The 20,543-nt window shown below is 36.6% G+C and overlaps 2 protein-coding genes across 2 annotated transcripts; one reads left to right on the top strand and one right to left on the bottom strand.

Moving 5' to 3' along the window:
• The first annotated feature begins 12,084 nt into the window (after positions 1 to 12,084).
• Positions 12,085 to 13,354, top strand: LOC131657155 (uncharacterized). Its single transcript, XM_058926635.1, has 2 exons — positions 12,085 to 12,242; positions 12,370 to 13,354. Exons 1-2 carry the CDS (start codon positions 12,229 to 12,231, stop codon positions 12,731 to 12,733), a joined length of 378 nt encoding a protein of 125 aa, XP_058782618.1. The 5' UTR covers positions 12,085 to 12,228; the 3' UTR covers positions 12,734 to 13,354.
• LOC131659751 (disease resistance protein RPV1-like) lies at positions 13,100 to 19,465 on the bottom strand. Its single transcript, XM_058928900.1, has 7 exons — positions 18,855 to 19,465; positions 16,265 to 17,330; positions 15,361 to 16,167; positions 14,718 to 15,256; positions 13,423 to 13,566; positions 13,318 to 13,324; positions 13,100 to 13,246 (listed from the first exon to the last, which is right to left on the bottom strand). Exons 1-7 carry the CDS (start codon positions 19,334 to 19,336, stop codon positions 13,100 to 13,102), a joined length of 3,192 nt encoding a protein of 1,063 aa, XP_058784883.1. The 5' UTR covers positions 19,337 to 19,465.
• Positions 19,466 to 20,543: the final 1,078 nt, after the last annotated feature.

Genomic DNA, 20,543 nt, shown 5'->3' with positions numbered 1-20,543 from the left:
TTGGCGCGTTGGCAAAGGCAAGTGGCTGGTGACCAAAGACACGCTGGTTCGAATCCCAGCTCCAGCGTTTAATTTTATGAATTAACAAGCTTCTTGATTCCATGCGCGTGCCTCCAGGAGATACACCATACACCTTCAATACTCGACCCTTGGATGATCACTAAGCCAGATCTGACGCACACAAGGCTGAGGCTCCACCATGAATTCTCCAAGAGCAGCAGCACAGGATTGGTGCCAGGTCCTATACACTACTTATTTATTTATTTTGATATTTATATTAAATATTAAATAATAGTGTTTAATTGAATTAATTTATTTTAATTAAGATTAAAATATAATTTATCAATTAGGATTAGGCTTTAGGATCATACTATTTTCCCGATTATTTTCGATTACTCGATTATTTGATGTAATTAATTTAATCAATATTAATTGGTAAATCACAAAGACTCTGTAAAAATACCAATACGTTAGGGTTTGCCCAATCCCATTGCCCATTTGGTGAAGCATTAACCTTCAATTAATTCTCTCCTCGACCCGACTAAAGTTATTAGTCGCATTAGACGAGAGATAAAAATAACAAAAACATCAACATGAATTCTCTCCTCGACCCGACTAAAGCTATTGGTCGCATTAGATGAGAGATAAAAATACAAATCTAAAACACGTCTAATTTGATGTCCGCGACGATCAAGCTATCGATCTGAGTAACCAGCAATGCCCCATAATCCGTTAGCTATACTGACCAAATCTATTGGTCATCGCATCTAACGGTGTCATATCAAATCAGGGTTGTACGCCCAAAACCTCTAAAAAACACTAAACCACGATACTACGGATTTTCATCCCTTCAATTGCGATTTTCAAATCACAACTTCTAAAACTACGACAGGCCATTCCAAAAGCCTTCAAACACTTTCATAATCAATTCTAAGGCGTACAACCCTGTGCCCGAACTACGTTGACTCTGATTCTCCATAAGGAGATACGTAGGCACTTGGTAACAAGGCGAGTCTCCCCCCTTAAAATTTCAATTTTCCCCTATTCACTTTCTTAGCTATTAAACCTCAATATTTTAGCCATAAACCTTTCCCTTAGATTCAAAGCCAATAGGAAAGGGTTGAGGGTGCCTAACACCTTCCCTCGACCTGATTATAATAACTTACCCTGAATCTCATAACTGCGTAGGGTTTCCTATTCGCCCTTCAGAATAGGTGGCGACTCTAAGTCTTTATTTTTAGGGCAGGTTGCTACAGCTGGCGACTCTGCTGGGGATAACTAAAAATGGTGAATTATTATGCTCCTATAGGTTTTGGCAGAGTTTAGGTTTTGGCGAATCAATTAGGGTTTGGCGAAATTTTTAGGGTTTGGCGAATTCGCCATTTTAGGGTTTATGGTTTTAATATAAACATTTAAATTATATTTATTTATTTATTTACGACTTCCATTTACAGTAATTATAGCAATTTAAATGAATATTCGTTTACTTTAATATTTGTTGCTGTACTGCAATTTTGGAGCTACAAATGGCAGGATTTGGGGATCAGGTTCTTATAAATATTTAAATTTAATTTTATTTATTTATTTATTTACGGTTTTTATTTTCAGTAAATATTTATAGTAATTTAAATAAATGTTTATTTAAATGATTACTTGTTTTACTGTAAATTTGTGGGATATAAATTGTTGTTAAAACCTAAGCGTGAGAATTATAATAATGACCAGAGGGGAACTACATCGCCTACGAGTCTTATTATAATTCCACTCAGAGTGGGTTGAATATCCGGAAAGGTCTGATACGAGGCTTGACCTTGTTGAGGGCTGGACTTGGTATTTGGCTGATCTCTCTGGGAACCTACCCCTAAAACTCGAACCTCATGGATAAAATGAGTTGTTTTAAAATCCAAAGAGACAGAAAGTCTCGGCGGCTACGAACGACCCCATGAGACCTTCTAGAACATACCAATGGGAAGGATAGACACCCTAAGCCGTTACGTCGAACCTATGAACCTAGGGCTTACGTGCTTACGGGCTTATTATATATGTGCAATTTATATATTGCGAATGCCTTGCATTTTAAATTTTTGCAGGTATGCCTACGCATTCCCTAGCCTGTAGGGATTCCATTTCTAGAATCTCGTCCTTCCCACGAAGGGCATCTTTATTAATGCACGTCGATTGGCCTCTCGATGGCCATGCGATCCAGTGATTGTCTTGAACGGTCACCCAGCGCTCACCTCTACGCGTTCCCTATCCAGTAGGGATTCTATTTTTAAAATCAAATCCTTCGTACGAAGGACATCTTTGTTAGCATACGTCAATTGGCCTCTCGATGGCCATGCGACTTAGTGACTGTCTCGAACGGTCACCCCATGCTTACTCCTACGTACTCCCTAGCCTATAGGGATTTTCTTTTACATCCATGTGTTTTCACAACGATGCGTCCTTCCCCGAAGGACAACTTCATTAGCATGCGTTCGATTGGCCTCTCGATGGCTATAAGATCTAGTGACTGTCCTGAACGGTCACTCCATGCTTGTTTCCGCGCACCCTCTAACGTGTAGGGTTTGGATCCCCATCTATACATCTTTCATCCCTAGCCTGTAGGGATTTCACTTCATCCGATATCGTCCTTAGATAAGTTGTGTTCCACACATAGAACCTTCCCCCCAAGGACAACTTCATTGGTACACGTTGATTGGCCTCTCGATGGCCATGAGACTTGGCGACTGTCTTGAACGGTCACCAGCCGCCACCTTCTGCATACTCTCGAATCTAAGGGATTTCCCTTAGCGTGTCATAACATTTATCCTGCAAAGACTCCACGAGGGTCTAATGTCGCCTCTAAGGCCATCCCTAGGATCATATGTTACACGTCTGCATTGCATACACGGAGTTACAATACAAGGAGTCACGCATACCCATGCATTCGCATTTTCATGTAGTCATACATTTGCATCTACATTTGCATTTCTATCTTCACCCGCATCCACACTTACAGCGCTAGCCGGTTTCCCAAAATTCTCGAAGAAAATCAAAGGATCGTAGACTATGGAGAAAGGAGGATAAATTATTGAGAAGGATCTTAGTCTTACTAAGGAAAAAAAGGATGCCTTTCGCCATGCCAGCTGCATGTCCATGCCTTGTCATAACAGGATTATAAATACAATAAAGGTTGTCATCGAGCAAGGATTAGTTCAACAAAGAGTTCCCTCATAGATACACTCAAGATGTATCTAGTCATAAAGGGGTTCATCTTAGAACATATCAAACTTACAAGGATGCCCTACGATAACCTGAAGGCAAGGATTAGTCCAACTGGGGCAAAATCCTGAACAAAGATGCATAAATACGATGGAGAAATGCGATATGTGTTAACTCCACGCCAAGGGGCAAAAGGGTCATAGGCGTTCTCTCTATCAATATACAAACTTTGAAGGTTGCAATGGTGGGATACTATCCTTAGGGAAAGCAAAAGAGGTTCAGTCAAAGGAAACTCATGAAGTTCCAATACGATGAAAACCCACCGCTAACAATTTATTCTCGACAGGTTTGACGTGCCCAAGGAAAAATCGAGGTTGCCCTCACTTCTACAAGTCTAAAGAACTAAGGAGTGAAACAAGGTCGGTGGATCTACAAAGGAGATTATCCCTAGGATCAATAGGTGTTTACCATGCTCACAATTTCAACCCTTACGACCGCTAAGTGTTACTCAGGACAGAAGTTGTACCTTCGGATTTAGCAATTCTAATGGGACGACCATGCAGGTTTTGGAATCAATTCATTCGCTTCATTCGCTCACCACTATGACTTTCCACTCGCACGCTTCTATTTTCAATTTCAAATCTAAGAGTATTAACAAACTTGAGGGAGAATGACGAATACAAATAACTAAGTCCAGCTAAACATATGCTTTCAAGGTAAGACCGAGCCGAGGATGTACAGGCATTGCTTCAGTTCCTAAACAGTGGAGATATAAGGATGTTAATCCCTCGTTACCCCCCTCGAGCCAGGAGTTGGAGTTTGTTTATACATTTAAAAAAAAAACCTTGATTTTAACCAGGGGCAGGGTAGATTTCAATTAATTCAATGGTGTATTTTGGTTGTTGAGAGAATCAGTCACTTCAAGCGTAAAGACCAAGCAAAGGTTCAAACATATCTTCTTCCTCGCATTTATCTAAGATTGAGGAAGCAATGGAGGTAACATTTACAACATATTTCTTCCTCAATACATCATTCAAGATTGAGGACGTATCGAAGTCGAAGCTTACAAATCAAAATTAGCACGGCAGTCACAACATTCAATATCCAAGGATCGAATCTCAAAAGGAGTATTCAAAAGAAAAAGGAGAAAAAACGCCCGCTAAGTCAAAACAGAAAATTTCATAAAAGAAAGCAAAAATGACTTAGGCAAATTTTAGGGCATCCTGATGGATCAAACTCAAAAGAGTTAGTTCATGCAAAAATAAGGGATAAAAACAAAGGCGAAATACGAAGGATAATCTTGTGACTGCTAAATCATCAAAGCTTCACGTCAATGCTTGGATCTTCACAACATTTTCATTAATGCTTGGATCTCTACTAAGGCTTCTGCTTAACATCGAAACTAAAACGATTCTCTTACGAACAAAGAACATCCATTGGAGTAGGCGAATTTTTAGGATTTGGAGAACATCAAGAAGAAAGGGGTGGGCTAAATAAATTTCGAGCCTTATATCTGTTGTTTCTTAAAACCTGAACCAAGGCCAAGTTACAACATTCAAAAGTCCTAATTGAGGCAAGGTTAACTATGAAAGCATATCAAGCAGGATTTTGTTATACTGACTCCTAAAGTTTGTTAAAACTATTTCTAACTATTGCGCTTCTTCAAGCATCCATTTCTAATCATCTAGTCCTAATTCATAACGGACTTCGATGCTAAAACTTGCGTACACATTGCATTGGAGTTACTTCTCAAAAGGTACATCGCCATCCACGAGTATACACTTAGCATCGAGGAAATCTCGAAATTGGTTAATCAAAAGCGATCATTCCTAATAAAGACTCTGGAATGGGGGAACCACATCTAGGGGGTTCTCCTAAACAGGGGCAAAATTTCAAAGATCGCAGGAGCATGCAATCAACGATCCTATTCACTAGGGGCATTCATCCTAAGGTTCAATCGACTTGGGGGCACATCTCGAAGCAATAACAAACAGGGGCATGTCAAACATGGGTAGAATTCAAATTCAAAGGATAGAACACTATGGATAGCCCTCCATATCCTGGAGATCAAGGGCATACCCTTCAATCTAAACGTCAAAGCATATGACAAGGTTATTTCTCAGGGCACTTCCTTCATAGCTTGGAGATCATAGGCACCTTTTTTTCCACTAAACATTGGGGCATGGGATATCAAACCCATAAGGTGTGGAAAACCTCAAAAGGTGAAAGACATGGAGAACCTCAAAAGTTTAAAGGAGTGGAGTATTTCAAAAAAAGCCAGACTGGGGTAAGGTGCACAACATAAGCAAAAGGCGTTCTCACACTTTACAACATCCGAATAAATCTTTCTCCTAACTACGATCTTCAAGATTTAAAAAAAAAGCAGGGATTGGGAAGTCGCGCTAGCATCCAACAAACCGGAAACTCCAGCGAACTATATAGCTTCTGGTTATCAACAACCTGGCATTGGAGCATCAGGCAATTACATGTAAACCATGCATTACATACATCGGTTGATACATTACACCATACCTTTTTAGGCAGTCTTCTTTAAGACAATTCATTATCCTTTCTAAGAGCCTTTTCAGGTAGTCTTTTTAAGACAAATCTTCATATCCATTCCAGAAACCTTTTCAGGTAGTCTTATAGAAGACATTGCTTCGTTCCACTCATCAATCAACATATACATGAGCATAAGCATTATCCCATACATCAAGACATCCGATTCAAAACTCTGGTGCTAAGCTATACTATCCACCTGCTTCCCGGTAACCTTACCGATGACAGTAACCCTACTGTGGGTGTATTTCCAATCACCTGATTGATGCTTCCGGTAACCTTACCGATGCCAGTAATCTTACTGAGATATTATTTCCAATCACCTGATTGATGTTTCCGGTAACTCTACCGATGCCAGTAACCTTACTGAGATATTCTTCCCAATTGCCTGATTGATGCTTTCCGGTAACCTTACCGATGCCAGTAACCTTACTGAGATATTCTTCCCAATCGCCTGGTTGATGCTTTCCAGTAACCTTACCGATGCCAGTAACCTTATTGATGATAGCAACCTCACGGAGATATTCACCCGATCACCTGATTGATGTATCCCGGTAACCTTACCGATGATAGCAACCTTGTTGTTCATTCACCCATAAACAATCTAAACATACGCATGAGCATAAGCATTACCCGCATACATAAACATTACAAAGCCGGCATAAGCATAGTCGTGGTGTAGGTGTAAATATGGTTTAAACCAGTTCAATAAGGAGATAAAATCTTGGGGTTGACATCAACATCAACATACATACATACGCATTAGCATATGCATATCATCTGGGGCATTCACATACTACATATCATAGAGGTCCAATTTTCATTAGCAATCCAAATCATTTCAAAGTCCAGTTCTCATCCTGGAAAATTACATCAAAACCCAATAATCCTATTGGTGCAGGTGAGTTCGCGATAACCCTTGCAAATGATCCTAATGGTGCAGGTGAGTTTGCTATAGGCATAGCAAATTATCCTAAATGGTGCAGGTGAAGTCGCTATAAGCATAGCAAATTATCCTAAATGGTGCAGGTGAAGTTGCTATAAACATAGCAAATTATCCTAAATGGTGCAGGTGAGTTTGCTATAAGCATAACAAATTATCCTAAATGGTGCAGGTGAGTTTGCTATAAGTATAGCAAATTATCCTAATGGTGCAGGTGAGTTTGCTATAAGCATAGCAAATTATCCTAAATGGTGCAGGTGAAGTTGCTATAAACATAGCAAATTATCCTAAATGGTGCAGGTGAGTTTGCTATAACCCTAGCAAATAATCCTAATGGTGCAGGTGAGTTTGCGATAACCCTCGCAAATGATCCTATTGGTGCAGGGATTTATTTTCCCATATCAGGATTTTTCTACACGGAGTTATCAATGCATTTCAACCATATAGTGGTCATTCTACAATCAAATGAATACTATCAGTCCTTTTCAGGAACCTTTCCAGGCAGTCTTCTTTAAGACATATTCCATCCTTTTCAGGAACCTTTCCAGGCAGTCTTCTTTAAGACATATTCCATCTTTTTCAGGAGCCTTTCCAGGCAGTCTTCTTTAAGACGTATTTCATCCTTTCTAGGAGCTTTTCCAGGCAAACAGGGTTTCACAAAGGGTTTCACAACAATATTTTCAAAAGGTTTCTCAATTGGGTTTATCACGTTAGTCCCTCGGCAATGATCTTCTCCAAAATATCATCAACATCAAACAAAGGTTTTTATTCTCTTTTTCAAAACTACTAACATGCTTCAACTACAATCATGCATCATTCAACTAACATACCTCATTCATACATAATGCATATACATACATCGCTCTCATTTATTTTGAGAAGCTTAGTGCATCATACATCGCATGCATCATAACATTGCATAAAATTCAGGTTGCCTTTTTTAGGCCGTGCTACAATCGAAACACAGTGATTCCTTTCGAAAACATCTGCTTCACATTCGAAAGAGAGGGGTATTTACCTTGGGTGGCATCTGTAAGCCCATCTCCCATGGAATTCCTTCCCAACAAAGGCAAATTTCAGGGCATTTCAGTGTTCAATCATCTTCTACCTTTAGATTACGATAGGCAGACGTGCCTATCCGACTCTTCAGGTTTAAGAAGATTGAACAGGGGCAGCTGTCATACCCCAAAATGTGCCCAATCAGATCTATATCTTTTAATTCATCAAGGGTCAAAATTAAGAGTCATGGGGTTTGACATTCCTATTGTCAAACCCGCCCTCTTATAAAATATCCTGAGAAATAAATGGGGTGCGATTAACAGGTGTTTCAAGGGTTTCATCATTTGTTAATATTATTTTTTTTTCTTTTACTAACATTTGCATTTTTTTGGATTATTATTAGTAATTTTTATTACTTCTAACTATTAGTATTTAATATTATTAATTTTATTATTAATATTAATGTTAGGTGATATTATTATTAATGTTATCTAGAATTAGTATATTATTATTTAGGTTAGAATTTTAATAGAATTATTGTTATTATTAGTATTTGTTCTTTATATCTTATAATTATTTCTTTTACTCATTTTAAAAAATATAAATATGAAATTAAAAAAAAAAGGGCTGTATTAACAAAAAAACGTGAAAAGAAGTTTGAGAAGAATCAAGAATGGCAAGTTTGCAAGTTTGGATCCATGAAATCTTGATTTGATTAGAGTTTCTTGACCTAATCCATGTACATATATAGGACGAATTCAGAAGAAAAAAGGGGGAGGGAGGCTGCCTCCAAAAGAAACCGTAAAAAAAAAGAAAAGAAAAGAGAAGCTGAAGCAAAGAGCAAAAATTGCTTGAACCCGATTCCATGCTTACATGCCTTCTGCATATGAATTAATTATATATTTGTGTTTGTATTGATGGTGTGATTCGATCTGGATAATTTAATTGTGTTTTAGATGCAGGTTTCAAGAATCACCATTACTAGGGTTCTAAGTTTTCAAATTGGGGCTGCATAATTAGAGACTGAATTAGCTCAAATCAAGGGCTCTACCACGTTTAGAAATTGATTTATGATTTAAACGTGATTTCGTTTGCGATTTATTTAATGTGTATTGTGAGTTTGGCAATTGCAGGGCTATGGCTATGCTTCAAAACTGTAGGTACAAGTCTGTGTTTTTTTCTAAAAAACTCACGAAGAAGAAGAACAGCGACAAGGCGCTGTTTGTTTTATTTAAATTCTGTTACGCGATTTTGAAGTGTTATGTAGCGTATGATTCAATTCAATATCAGCAAGTGAAGCTTGGCGCGTTGGCAAAGGCAAGTAGCTGGTGACCAAAGACACGCTGGTTCGAATCCCAGCTCCAGCGTTTAATTTTATGAATTAACAAGCTTCTTGATTCCATGCGCGTGCCTCCAGGAGATACACCATACACCTTCAATACTCGACCCTTGGATGATCACTAAGCCAGATCTGACGCACACAAGGCTGAGGCTCCACCATGAACTCTCCAAGAGCAGCAGCACAGGATTGGTGCCAGGTCCTATACACTACTTATTTATTTATTTTGATATTTATATTAAATATTAAATAATAGTGTTTAATTGAATTAATTTATTTTAATTAAGATTAAAATATAATTTATCAATTAGGATTAGGCTTTAGGATCATACTATTTTCCCGATTATTTTCGATTACTCGATTATTTGATGTACTTAATTTAATCAATATTAATTGGTAAATCACAAAGACTCTATAAAAATACCAATACGTTAGGGTTTGCCCAATCCCATTGCCCATTTGGTGAAGCATTAACCTTCAATTAATTCTCTCCTCGACCCGACTAAAGCTATTAGTCGCATTAGACGAGAGATAAAAATAACAAAAACATCAACATGAATTCTCTCCTCGACCCGACTAAAGCTATTGGTCGCATTAGATGAGAGATAAAAATACAAATCTAAAACACGTCTAATTTGTTGTTCGCGACGATCAAGCTATCGATCTGAGTAACCAGCAATGCCCCATAATCCGTTAGCTATACTGACCAAATCTATTGGTCATCGCATCTAACGGTGTCATATCAAATCAGGGTTGTACGCCCAAAACCTCTAAAAAACACTAAACCACGATACTACGGATTTTCATCCCTTCAATTGCGATTTTCAAATCACAACTTCTAAAACTACGACAGGCCATTCCAAAAGCCTTCAAACACTTTCATAATCAATTCTAAGGCGTACAACCCTGTGCCCGAACTACGTTGACTCTGATTCTCCATAAGGAGATACGTAGGCACTTGGTAACAAGGCGAGTCTCCCCCCTTAAAATCTCAATTTTTCTCCTATTCACTTTCTTAGCTATTAAACCTCAATATTTTAGCCATAAACCTTTCCCTTAGATTCAAAGCCAATAGGAAAGGGTTGAGGGTGCCTAACACTTTCCCTCGACCTGATTATAATAACTTACCCTGAATCTCATAACTGCGTAGGGTTTCCTATTCGCCCTTCAGAATAGGTGGCGACTCTAAGTCTTTATTTTTAGGGCAGGTTGCTACAACTTTTATCAAATGTCTTTTAATTTCTTTACTTCTCTTTCCCTGTTTATGCCTTTACTTTCAAAGTCATTTAATTTCCATGTACTTTAATTTTCTTGCAATTTACAATTTCGCAATTTACATGTTTTCTCTTATTACGATTGATGTTTCGAAATTACACTAACTTATGCAATTAGCGTTGTATCGAACGATTAACCATTTGAACATAAGTTTCTTGAAATCAAAACAAACAGGTATGAACCAAATCACATCAATAAACCTTTTGTTTGACTATGTCCTAGGATCAATCTAGTCGATCCCGCGAGTAACCAAATCATATTTATTATAGTTTGGAAGACTAGCGGTTGTTTACCGAAAATCACCGTAAACACCATCCCAAACGGTAGACGCTACACATCTGGCTATAGTGTTTTTCTAGAGGCAACTTTATCTCTTGGTCTTCCAAACAACAACCCAACCTCTCTCGTTCTAGTGCTAAAGTCGAATATATAGGTGTTGTTAATGTTGTATTTGAGTCATGTTGGATTCATAATCTTCTTTTGAAGCTTCATTTTCCTATTCCTCAAGCCACTTTGGTTGTATTGTGACAATGTTAATCTTGTGCAACATAAACGTACCAAGCATATTGAGATGGACATTCATTTTGTTCGGAAAAAGTAGCTGGTGGTCAGGCACATGTTCTTCATGTTCCCTACCGACATCAGATTGTTGACATCTTGACTAAATGGCTTCCTTGCATTCTCTTTGGTGATTTTCGGACTAGTCCAAGCGTCCGCGAACCTCTTGCTTCGATTGCGGAGGTGTGATAGAATATAAAATTTTGTAATAAATTTTCATTATTAATTTCCGAAAATTGTCTTGTACAATAATTAAATTGTTAACCAAATGTTACACATTGATGTGTGTATATGGTTACACGTTGACCAAATGTTACACATTGATGTGTTTTCATTAATAAGTTTGAGATTTTGTGTCAAATCAAACTTTGACACTTTGGTGTCATTTGATCCTATTACACACACACACACATATATATATATATATATATATATATATATATATATATATATATATATATATATATATATATATATATATGAGGAGGGATCAAATTACACCCGAAGAGTTACACCACGAGTTACACTCGTTCAATAATTACATCTCGAATTAATATTTTTTAAATTCAACCGTTGGATTGAAACATAATATCATATAGATCATACCTATAAAGTTTGAGCTTAATCTACAATGATTTACTATGTCATTGAATCACATCAAAATTAACGTTATATGAAAGCTCATTTTAACGTTAATCTCTGGATATCTTGATGATATAGTAAATCATTATAGATTAAGCTCAAACTTTATAGGTATGATCTATATGATATTATGTTTCAATCCAACGGTTGAATTTAAAAAATATTGATTTGAGATGTAGTTTTTGAACGAGTGTAACTCGTGGTGTAACTCTTCGGGTGTAATTTGATCCCTCCTCTATATATATATATATATATATATATATATATATATATATATATATATGAGGAGAGATATATTTACTCCAGGAGTAAGTTATTATAACTTACTCCACATATTGACCATTAATTCTTTTCAATCCAATGGTTAAAAATATTAAGTAATTAAATGTGGAAAGAGAAAACTATTACTTTTATGGGGTCTTTGGTGTTATGAATAAACTCAAACCCTCCAAAACCCCCATACCCATAATCTTTTTATCCTTTTCACCAAATTCTTCCTATTTTTCAAAGCCCTCCCCTCCCTTCCCCTGGAAACTCCCAAACATAACCTTATACTAAATGTAGCTAATCCTACCCCCCAATTATTATCCCAAAAACCTAACTAGATGCTTCCGCACAAACTCATTTAAGCATATACCTTCCCATAACAAAATCTCATATACAATGGTATAGAGTTGCAAGGATCAAAATCTCTAATCGAGAATCAACTATGCCGAACAACAGGTTCTCCTAATTCATTCTTACGCTATCTCATATTTTCAATTTCATATTATATTGTTTGTTATAGTTAATTTCATACATAGATTAATCAAATCTGTTATATCATCTAATCTAAGTTATTCGAAATCAGAAATGTTGCAGATGGAGAATTTCATTATTCATCTACTCAAGAATCAACAAACATAGATCCAGATAATTCATATGATGATAACAGTTTAGATGATGATAAAGAATCTTTGCAAAAGGCAATGATAAATGCACTGTTTGCATATGCTGAAGCATCTAAGGCTAAATCAGATTTTCTTTTAGCTGAAAAAAAGAGTGTAAATCACAGTTGTTCAATTACTAAGTGTGTGAATGTTCTTAATGAGATTGAAGATGTTAGCGACGACGTTTATATGAAAGCTGTGGAGAAATTTATGGATCCTAATTGGAGAGAAGTGTTTCTTGCTATGTGTATTGATAGGAGAAAAGGATGGTTAGTTAGAATTTAGGGAAATTAATGTAATGCATTATGTACTTATTATTGTGTTTATGATGAACATGTATGTGTTTTTGAGATTTATCATGTAATTTTGCTTGAATTGGTTGATTATGCAATGTGAATGCTGTTGGCTCTGAGCTGCTATTGCTGCAGCAGAATGTGACTTGAATGTAACAAAAGCGACAGACAGGCAACTCCTAACACCGATCAAGATTCTTTGTTTTCAGATTTTTTTTTTGGTAGAATTCAGGTATCATCTGCGCGCAACTGCAGAGACTAATCTCTTGAGCCTGATAGGACTGCAATGGGTGGCAAAGATTCTTTGTTTTCAGATTTTATAATCAAACAGAAAATTAAACTTTTAATGATCAATTTTTCAAAGACGGAAAACACAGCTGCACAAAAGTTGGTAATGCAGAGGTTGGGCTGCGTTGCGGTGCAGTTGCAGAAACTTCTGATCAATGCATAATGGAATTTCACAATCCGGTCTAAGCTTTAAATTTTGAAGTTCAACATTTCTCTTCTGTTAACAAAAAGTAAATAATGTTATGAGATATGAAAATAACTGAAAACTTCACCTTATAAAGTAGGTACCCAAAGCCTGTTACAAAACCATATAGATCAGTTTGAATATGATGTGTCCAAAGTGTAAAGCTAGAATCTCTAAGGTTTTAGATATGGAAAATAAGTAAATCTAACCTTGTAGAACCTCTTGATACATTGGATATAGTAAAAGAATCCATAGTAGAGTAACTCATATCTCTAACTTCCTTGACACCATCATAATTATTTGGGAGAAGTATCTCCATTCCAACAAGAGAACACACTACAAAATACTTAATGCTACAAATTGAAAACAAAATATTAAACTATAAATAAAAAAAGAGAATATGAGAATGAGAGTGAAAGTTAACAAACCAAAATTTGAAGAGCCTGATGATGACAAGAGCGTGAGCATAACAGATAGAAGCAAGAGAAGGTTGCTTCTTGAGGATGGAGAAGAGTGATAGTGTTATCAAAGCTAATCCTATGTTTATGGGTGCTGAAGCTAAAAGACTATGAGGGTTCATCTTCAAAATTCAACTTCACTAGAGAGGGAAACTAGAGGGACAAGAAGAGGAAGATTTTGTCCAAGGGAACCGTAAATAGGAAGATTGCAGAATTGTTGACAGTAAATAGGAAGGGAAAATCGTCATTAGGAAAGAAACCCGAATGGTCCAACCTAGAGTTCAAAGACAGTGAAAAAGTAAGGGGCATCCCCCAATGAATTATTTCATGTAGTGACAACGTCCAACATGACCAACTTTGATGTTTTGTGCGATAGTATGTACGCCGAACTTTTCACCAAGTTAGGCTTGAAGAAGAAATATTTTCACCCAACATGGACACTGATCTGCAAGGCTTCAACTTATCATTGACTCGCCCCTAGGGCTTCATTGAACTTATGGTGACCTTTGGAGAAGGGAGAGACATCAGAAAGGTGGATATTCAATTCCTAGTGGTCCCTTGCAAACACTGACTTAAGCATTAGATTGTTAATCTTGCAGATATCCATTTCAAGGCATCGAAGACCTCTACCACCGTATTGGAAGTCTTTCCACAATAGTCATCTTCAACCTTTCATCCATTCTCTATTCCAGTATGGAATAAATCCGATTTTACTTATAACATCACTAAACTTCAAATTTTCAATAGAATCGGAGAGTTGAGACAAAAATAAATTATGCTAGTTGCCTTTTTATGTTTATGCTACATTGGGAGGAGTAGAATTACAATAAGCTCTGACTTCTTTGAGCTAACAAATCAAACTTGTATGCATGCGGACACACCTATGCAAATGTAAGGTACATTCATCAATAGTGCTGTATAAAAGCTGAAAAAAGTATGCATTCTTACTTCTTTATTAATATCTTACAGTAAATATGAATATGGAGAAAATCAAATTACCATTTCTATACAACATCATTCTTCTGAAGAACATTCATATACACTGCCGTTTAGACAGAGGGTAATTGTCTCCATTAAATCTTTCATCATTAATATTGTTTTCTTGTTTTATGTTGGCACTTGTGAATAAGACATTCTCCATTGTGTTGTTTTCTTGTCTATACACATGAACTCCATACCATTTTACAATTGTCTTTCTTCTAACTCCATGAACAGCTTCGGCCATCAAATGCTCATCTTGACAATCTTCGCATGAAATTTCCACATGATTCCAACCACGTTCCAACCATGTTTCTCTACGGTCGATTAAATTTCTTAGATCAAACATCCACACATGTTCTTTTACAATTGACCGACTACAACATTGTGATAGTATTGTTTTATGGCCGTTGATGATTAAACAGACGTTAACTAGAAAATGATAAGGCAGTTTTTCCATCACTCCGAAAACAACACACACACAAATACTAGGGAATCTCTCACGAACGTAAAAGGAAATGGATCTTTCACTGCTGCGATGATCGAACCATTCTGGTATACTTGATCCTGGAAGCATTACACTTTTTTCTCCAGTTTCATGAAATGCCTGATCATTCATAAAATAGTCAAAATTTGATAGTTAGCATAAGCAAATTCATCGATGTAATTTGTGATGTATTTTCAAAGACTAAAAACATAATTAACCCTTACTTGGCTTAATAGTACACTTTGTGACTGAGATGTCAATGATGTGCAATTCACTGCATCGATATCCATCAAATTTGGTGGAATTACTGAGATTTCTTGAAGTTGATTGCAGTTTGTTAACAGAAGAGTGTTCAAGTTGATACATTCTTTAATGCATGGTGGAAGGACAGTGAAATTACTGTAAGACAGGTCCATGTGTACAACGTTGGCGAAACCACGGAGACAGATAAAAAGATGTTCATTTGTTAAATTGCAAGAGCTCAAATACAGACGAATCTTGTTTGGAGACACGGAGAATTTCACTGGTCCATTATAATCTTCACATTCAATAGAAATGCCGAACCCTTTACACGAGTCAGCTTGAATTTCTTGAAGTCTTGGTAGCGTAAAAATGCTACTAGGTAGCTTATCAAGCCTAGTACAATCCATCAGAGTTAAAACTTCAAGTCCAGTCACATTTCCAATTGAAAATGGTAATTCCTCTATGCCAGTTTGCCACAAGTTGATGTGTTGCAAATTTTCGATCTTGCACAATATTTCTGGGAACCTCACAAGTTTCGGACACTCGGAGAAAGAGAGAACTTTAAGAGATGCCAACTCGAATGCCTTAGGGATTGTTTCTAGATTAGTGCATCCTGTGGCTGTCAGCTCCATCAGGTTATCAAGAAATCCAACAGAATCATGAATTTTTGTAACATTTATACAATTATCAAGATACAATATCCTCAAGTTTGGGATACCGGACATATCAGGTATTTCTGTTATGTATATACAGTCAGTGAAATCAATACTAATCAAACTCTTCATATTCTGTAAGCAAAAAACACCAACAATTAGAAAATACATTGGATACTATTATTCGTAATTTAAGTTCAAAGGGAATATTTCACATAGCACTTATACATACCTTGAATTTGTTGAAAATGAGACAACTAGAAGGATTCGTAGGTGATTCTTGTTGTACTATACTCATAGCCATGTCTATTATATGATCATGCACCATCAAACTTCCACTGGGAGTGATCGATATAAGGGATCTATCCTTAAGTCTGTCAATAGACTCAATACCATATTTTGTAACGAAACCACACGCAGATAGTACTTTTTTGACATATGAAAAAGGCTCTCCAGCAAAGAAACATGCAATATCGGTGAAAATTCTCTTCTCGAGTTCATTCAAACTATTATAACTCACTTCAAGTATACTCTGAGTTTCTTCATTGCAGACTTTTTCATATCTGCCTAATGAAATCTCCCATTCATCCGGTGATTTTTCTAATAAATCAGAACCGATAATCTTTAAGACCAATGGAAGACCGCGGGAATAGCTGATTGCGCGGTCCCATTCTACATCAGGATTAGGTCTTTTTGATGCAATTGAACTTAAAAATACAAGAGCTTCCTGAAAATTAAATACAGGTACATCATATATATTTCCAACTCCATGAGCAGCTAGAATATCTTTACGCCTAGTAGTTATGATAATCCTACTTCCACAACCAAACCAACTAGGTGTTCCTGCTAAATTCTTCAATTGATCCAATTTGTCAATGTCATCAAGTATCAAAAGAATCCTTTTATTTTGCAACTTTCTGATCAGGATTGAAATTCCTTCATTCTCATTACGCAGCTTGATACTCTCGCCAACCGTATCATAAAGAATTACCTGTTGTAGATATGCCAATCCATATTTGCTTGAATTTCCTCTGACATCAGGGAGGAAGCAAAGACCCTCAAATTGTTGGCCAATTGAGTCGTACACCGCTCTTGCCAAAGTAGTTTTTCCTATTCCACCAACCCCGCATATTCCTATCATGATAACAGTTGCATCAAGCATTTGTAAACGGAATAGTATATTAGATACGCGCATCTCAAGTCCAACTGCATGATCATCAACATGTGAAAGGTTTTGTTTTGATGTGTTGTGCACTGTGTCAACGATCCTTTTGATAAACTCATATTCATATTCATATCTGTCAAAGTACAAAATGTTATGAATACTCAAAACTAAATTCATCGTGTCTAGTTTTATTTGTTCCAAATAAAGGAAGATTGTGAAGAGTTTCTCTATTGAACTGATTCAACTTAATTATCATTTACAATTCATGTACAATATATAAAGATGCGGGAATGTGAAAACTGAAGCTAATTTGTAATGACAGAAAGCTAATTAACAAACTTCAAATATAAAAACTAACTAGCACAACCAACTTGTAATTTCTAATAGCAACAGAAAATGCCAAAAAGTCAAGAAGAAGAAAATTAAGCTTAGTTGGAGTTTTGTCCCCCAATTTTTATATGTTCACGAAATTGGCCCCCACTAAAAATATTTTAGTTTTGGTCCTTTCAGATATCTAAACTTAAAAATGGTGTCCCTTCATATGGATTAATTATTTCTATTTCATTAATTAAACATAAAGAATGAATCTTTGTTAACTTGAAACTGACATTTTTAGGGGGTTTCTTGAAATTTTATGGTGTTGATTATTCTGCATCATCTTATCACATGTCACGTTGCTTAAAGGTTAATTAGTGTCATTCTGCATTCAGTGTAGACAAGGTCAGCCAATTCATTGTAAGTCCACTTGAATCGCATTGGAAATAAGTCAAACACATTTTTAGATATCTTAAAAGGTTAATCAGTCATGGATTACTCCTTCAACAAGGACAACCTAATTCTCCATTCTCCACCAGTGCTTACTATGACATAGATTGGGCCACAGGCCCAGATTACCCAAGATCCTCTTCAAGATTGTTCATCTTTCTTGGTCTTACACCTCTGAAAACCTGAAAAATGCCTTTGCTGTGGCCGGAGATGCAACTCTGTGTTGAGATTGTAATCCCTTGTATCGAAGCAGCATGTTGCTCGACAGATTAATGGTGTGTCTAAGTGTCGAAGTAGGTTGCTTCACATAGGATTTCAACTTAGACCAAAATAGTTATTTTGGGCTTTTGTAGTTTTGGGCTTTGCTTAGGAAGAAAGCAACCTAAAACTATAAATAGAGAGAGTAATCCCTATTCTACAATACACTTCTATTCACAAAATTTTACAGTTGCAAAGTGAATAAGAATTTTCCCAGTTTGTAGGCAAAGAAAAACTCTCCAGAAAATTTTTCCTAGTTTCACTACTTTCCCTCTTTTTCCCAAATGCATGTACCAACTTAAGATCATTAGGATTTTATCTATGCACCATGCATAGGCCTACATAAGTCATTGGATCATGTTTTGAATCCAGTATTGAGTATTGAGTGGTGAGTATTGAGTATTGAGTAATAACAATTGATGTCTAGAATTTGATCCAATGATCCAAGGGTCTATAATAATCTATGCATGCTGCATAGATTTTTATCTATGCACAGTAACTGCACCCCTCCACATATATTTGACTCATATCCAACAAAAGTAAACACCCAAACATTTCATCAAACACATGACTTGCAGCTTACTGAACAAAAAAAATATATATAGAATTATGAAAGAAAAGAGAGCATACATACCCATCTCTAAAAGTCCATCCTGCCAGATTAGAAGCATCACGCAAAGCCAACCTCCAACTCCGCACTTCCTCCTTCATTTTCTCCTCATGCATGGCCAACTGCTGTCCATAATTCCCGGTATGGTTTCGAACCTCTGATGGATCCACTTTGTAAAACACCGGAATCACCACTAGTCCATTGTCTCTATAACATGCAATGATTTTGACGAGTTCTTGAAGGCACCATTTCGAGGATGCATAGGTTTTAGAGAAAACAACTATAGCTATTCTAGAGTGTTGAATTGCTTTGAAAATGGTGGGTGAAATTTGTTGTCCTCTCTTAATGACTTCGTCGTCCATGAAAGTTTTGATTCCTTTCTGGTTTAGAGCTTGGTAGAGATTTCCGGTGAAACCGTAGCGAGTGTCTTCTCCTCTGAAACTGAGGAAAACATCGTAAGTATGAATTCCGTTGGAAGAAGTAAAAACTTCTGGTTGTTGCTCCATTGAAGTATAAACTTTGCAAGAGAGTTAGTTGGTGATATTTAAAAATGTTCAAGAGTTGAGCGTTGTTGAGTATAATAGCCATTGAAGTTTCGAAGAAGTTTCAAGGAAGGAGTTGTGATTTTTCTTCAGCAGTACTGACTTTGCATAGTTAAACATACGGTAGTGCTGCTAATTATATAGTTGGTCTTGCATTTTAGTGTCTCCACATTGGTGCGGTGTAATTTTGTCTGAGATTTATTCATCAACCCTCTTTATTCATGATTGGTAAAACGCGATTATGGGTCTATTCCCTTTATCTACTTTTAATATAATAAAGTACAATACATATGAAATCCTTTCAATAACCCTCTCATCTTTCAATTTGAGGGTGATAATCGGGGACACAACGGTAATTGCATATACTTCAATAATTTAATTAAAAATATTTATTCCTTAATCATTGCATTACTTTTCAATTGTCCAATTTCTTTTCCATAATTAATATTATTGTCATGCTTTTGTAGATAGTTGTGCAAATCTGCATGGAATACAGCAATACTTAATTAATTTGTAGATTTTTTATATTAATAATTGGACCGTTGGTTTTCCCCAAATATTGTTTCACGCGTAAAACAAATTATTTTGGCATTTCATCACTTCCAACACTTCCTTTTCATTATATAGAAGGACAATCAACAAAACAAAAAAACAAAAAGTAAAAAAATCCTTCGCTCTCTCATTCGGTTCTCCCAAAAAATTTCTCTTCCCCACTGCTGCAAACAATATTCCTTCATCTTCCTCTCAACTCACCGAACCACCTCCACCCACCGTGAATCACCGTAACACCACCTCAAACTCCATCGTAAACCATCCTAAAACCCAGATGAAGATAATCTTCATCTTCAACCTCCCCCCAACCGCGAACCCCCGTAAATCACCCTCCAACAACCCAGAAAGTGCTGCATCCAGATGAAGATCTTCAAGATCTTCATCTTCTACCTTCATCCAACTTTGAACTGAACCCAGAAAACCACATGAACCCTAACCCTACGATGAACCCTAACCCAGAAAGTAAGAACCCTAACCCCAAATAAGAACCCTACCCCTTTGAAAACCCAGACAACAAACAACAACATGCAACCAAACAACCCTAAGCTAAGTTCGATTTAGAAGTTACCTTATATTCTTGAATTATTGGATCGTGTTGGCTCCTCATTCTCCTTCTGAT

This window comes from Vicia villosa, linkage group LG3, assembly GCF_029867415.1.
Source record: "Vicia villosa cultivar HV-30 ecotype Madison, WI linkage group LG3, Vvil1.0, whole genome shotgun sequence".
NCBI classification, from domain to species: Eukaryota; Viridiplantae; Streptophyta; class Magnoliopsida; order Fabales; family Fabaceae; genus Vicia; species Vicia villosa.
The sequence above is the reverse complement of the archived record's forward strand: the minus strand, read 5'-3'. Positions and strand labels throughout refer to the sequence as shown.

Coding starts and splice junctions, on each gene's coding strand:
- LOC131659751 (XM_058928900.1), bottom strand. CDS start 19,336: ATGGAGCAACAACCAGAAGTTTTTACTTCTTCCAACGGAATTCATACT. Junction 16,168..16,264: donor TCATTTTCAACAAATTCAAG/GTATGTATAAGT, acceptor TTTTGCTTACAG/AATATGAAGAGTTTGATTAG. Junction 13,567..14,717: donor AATTACCCTCTGTCTAAACG/GCAGTGTATATG, acceptor TTCAATTTGTAG/CATTAAGTATTTTGTAGTGT.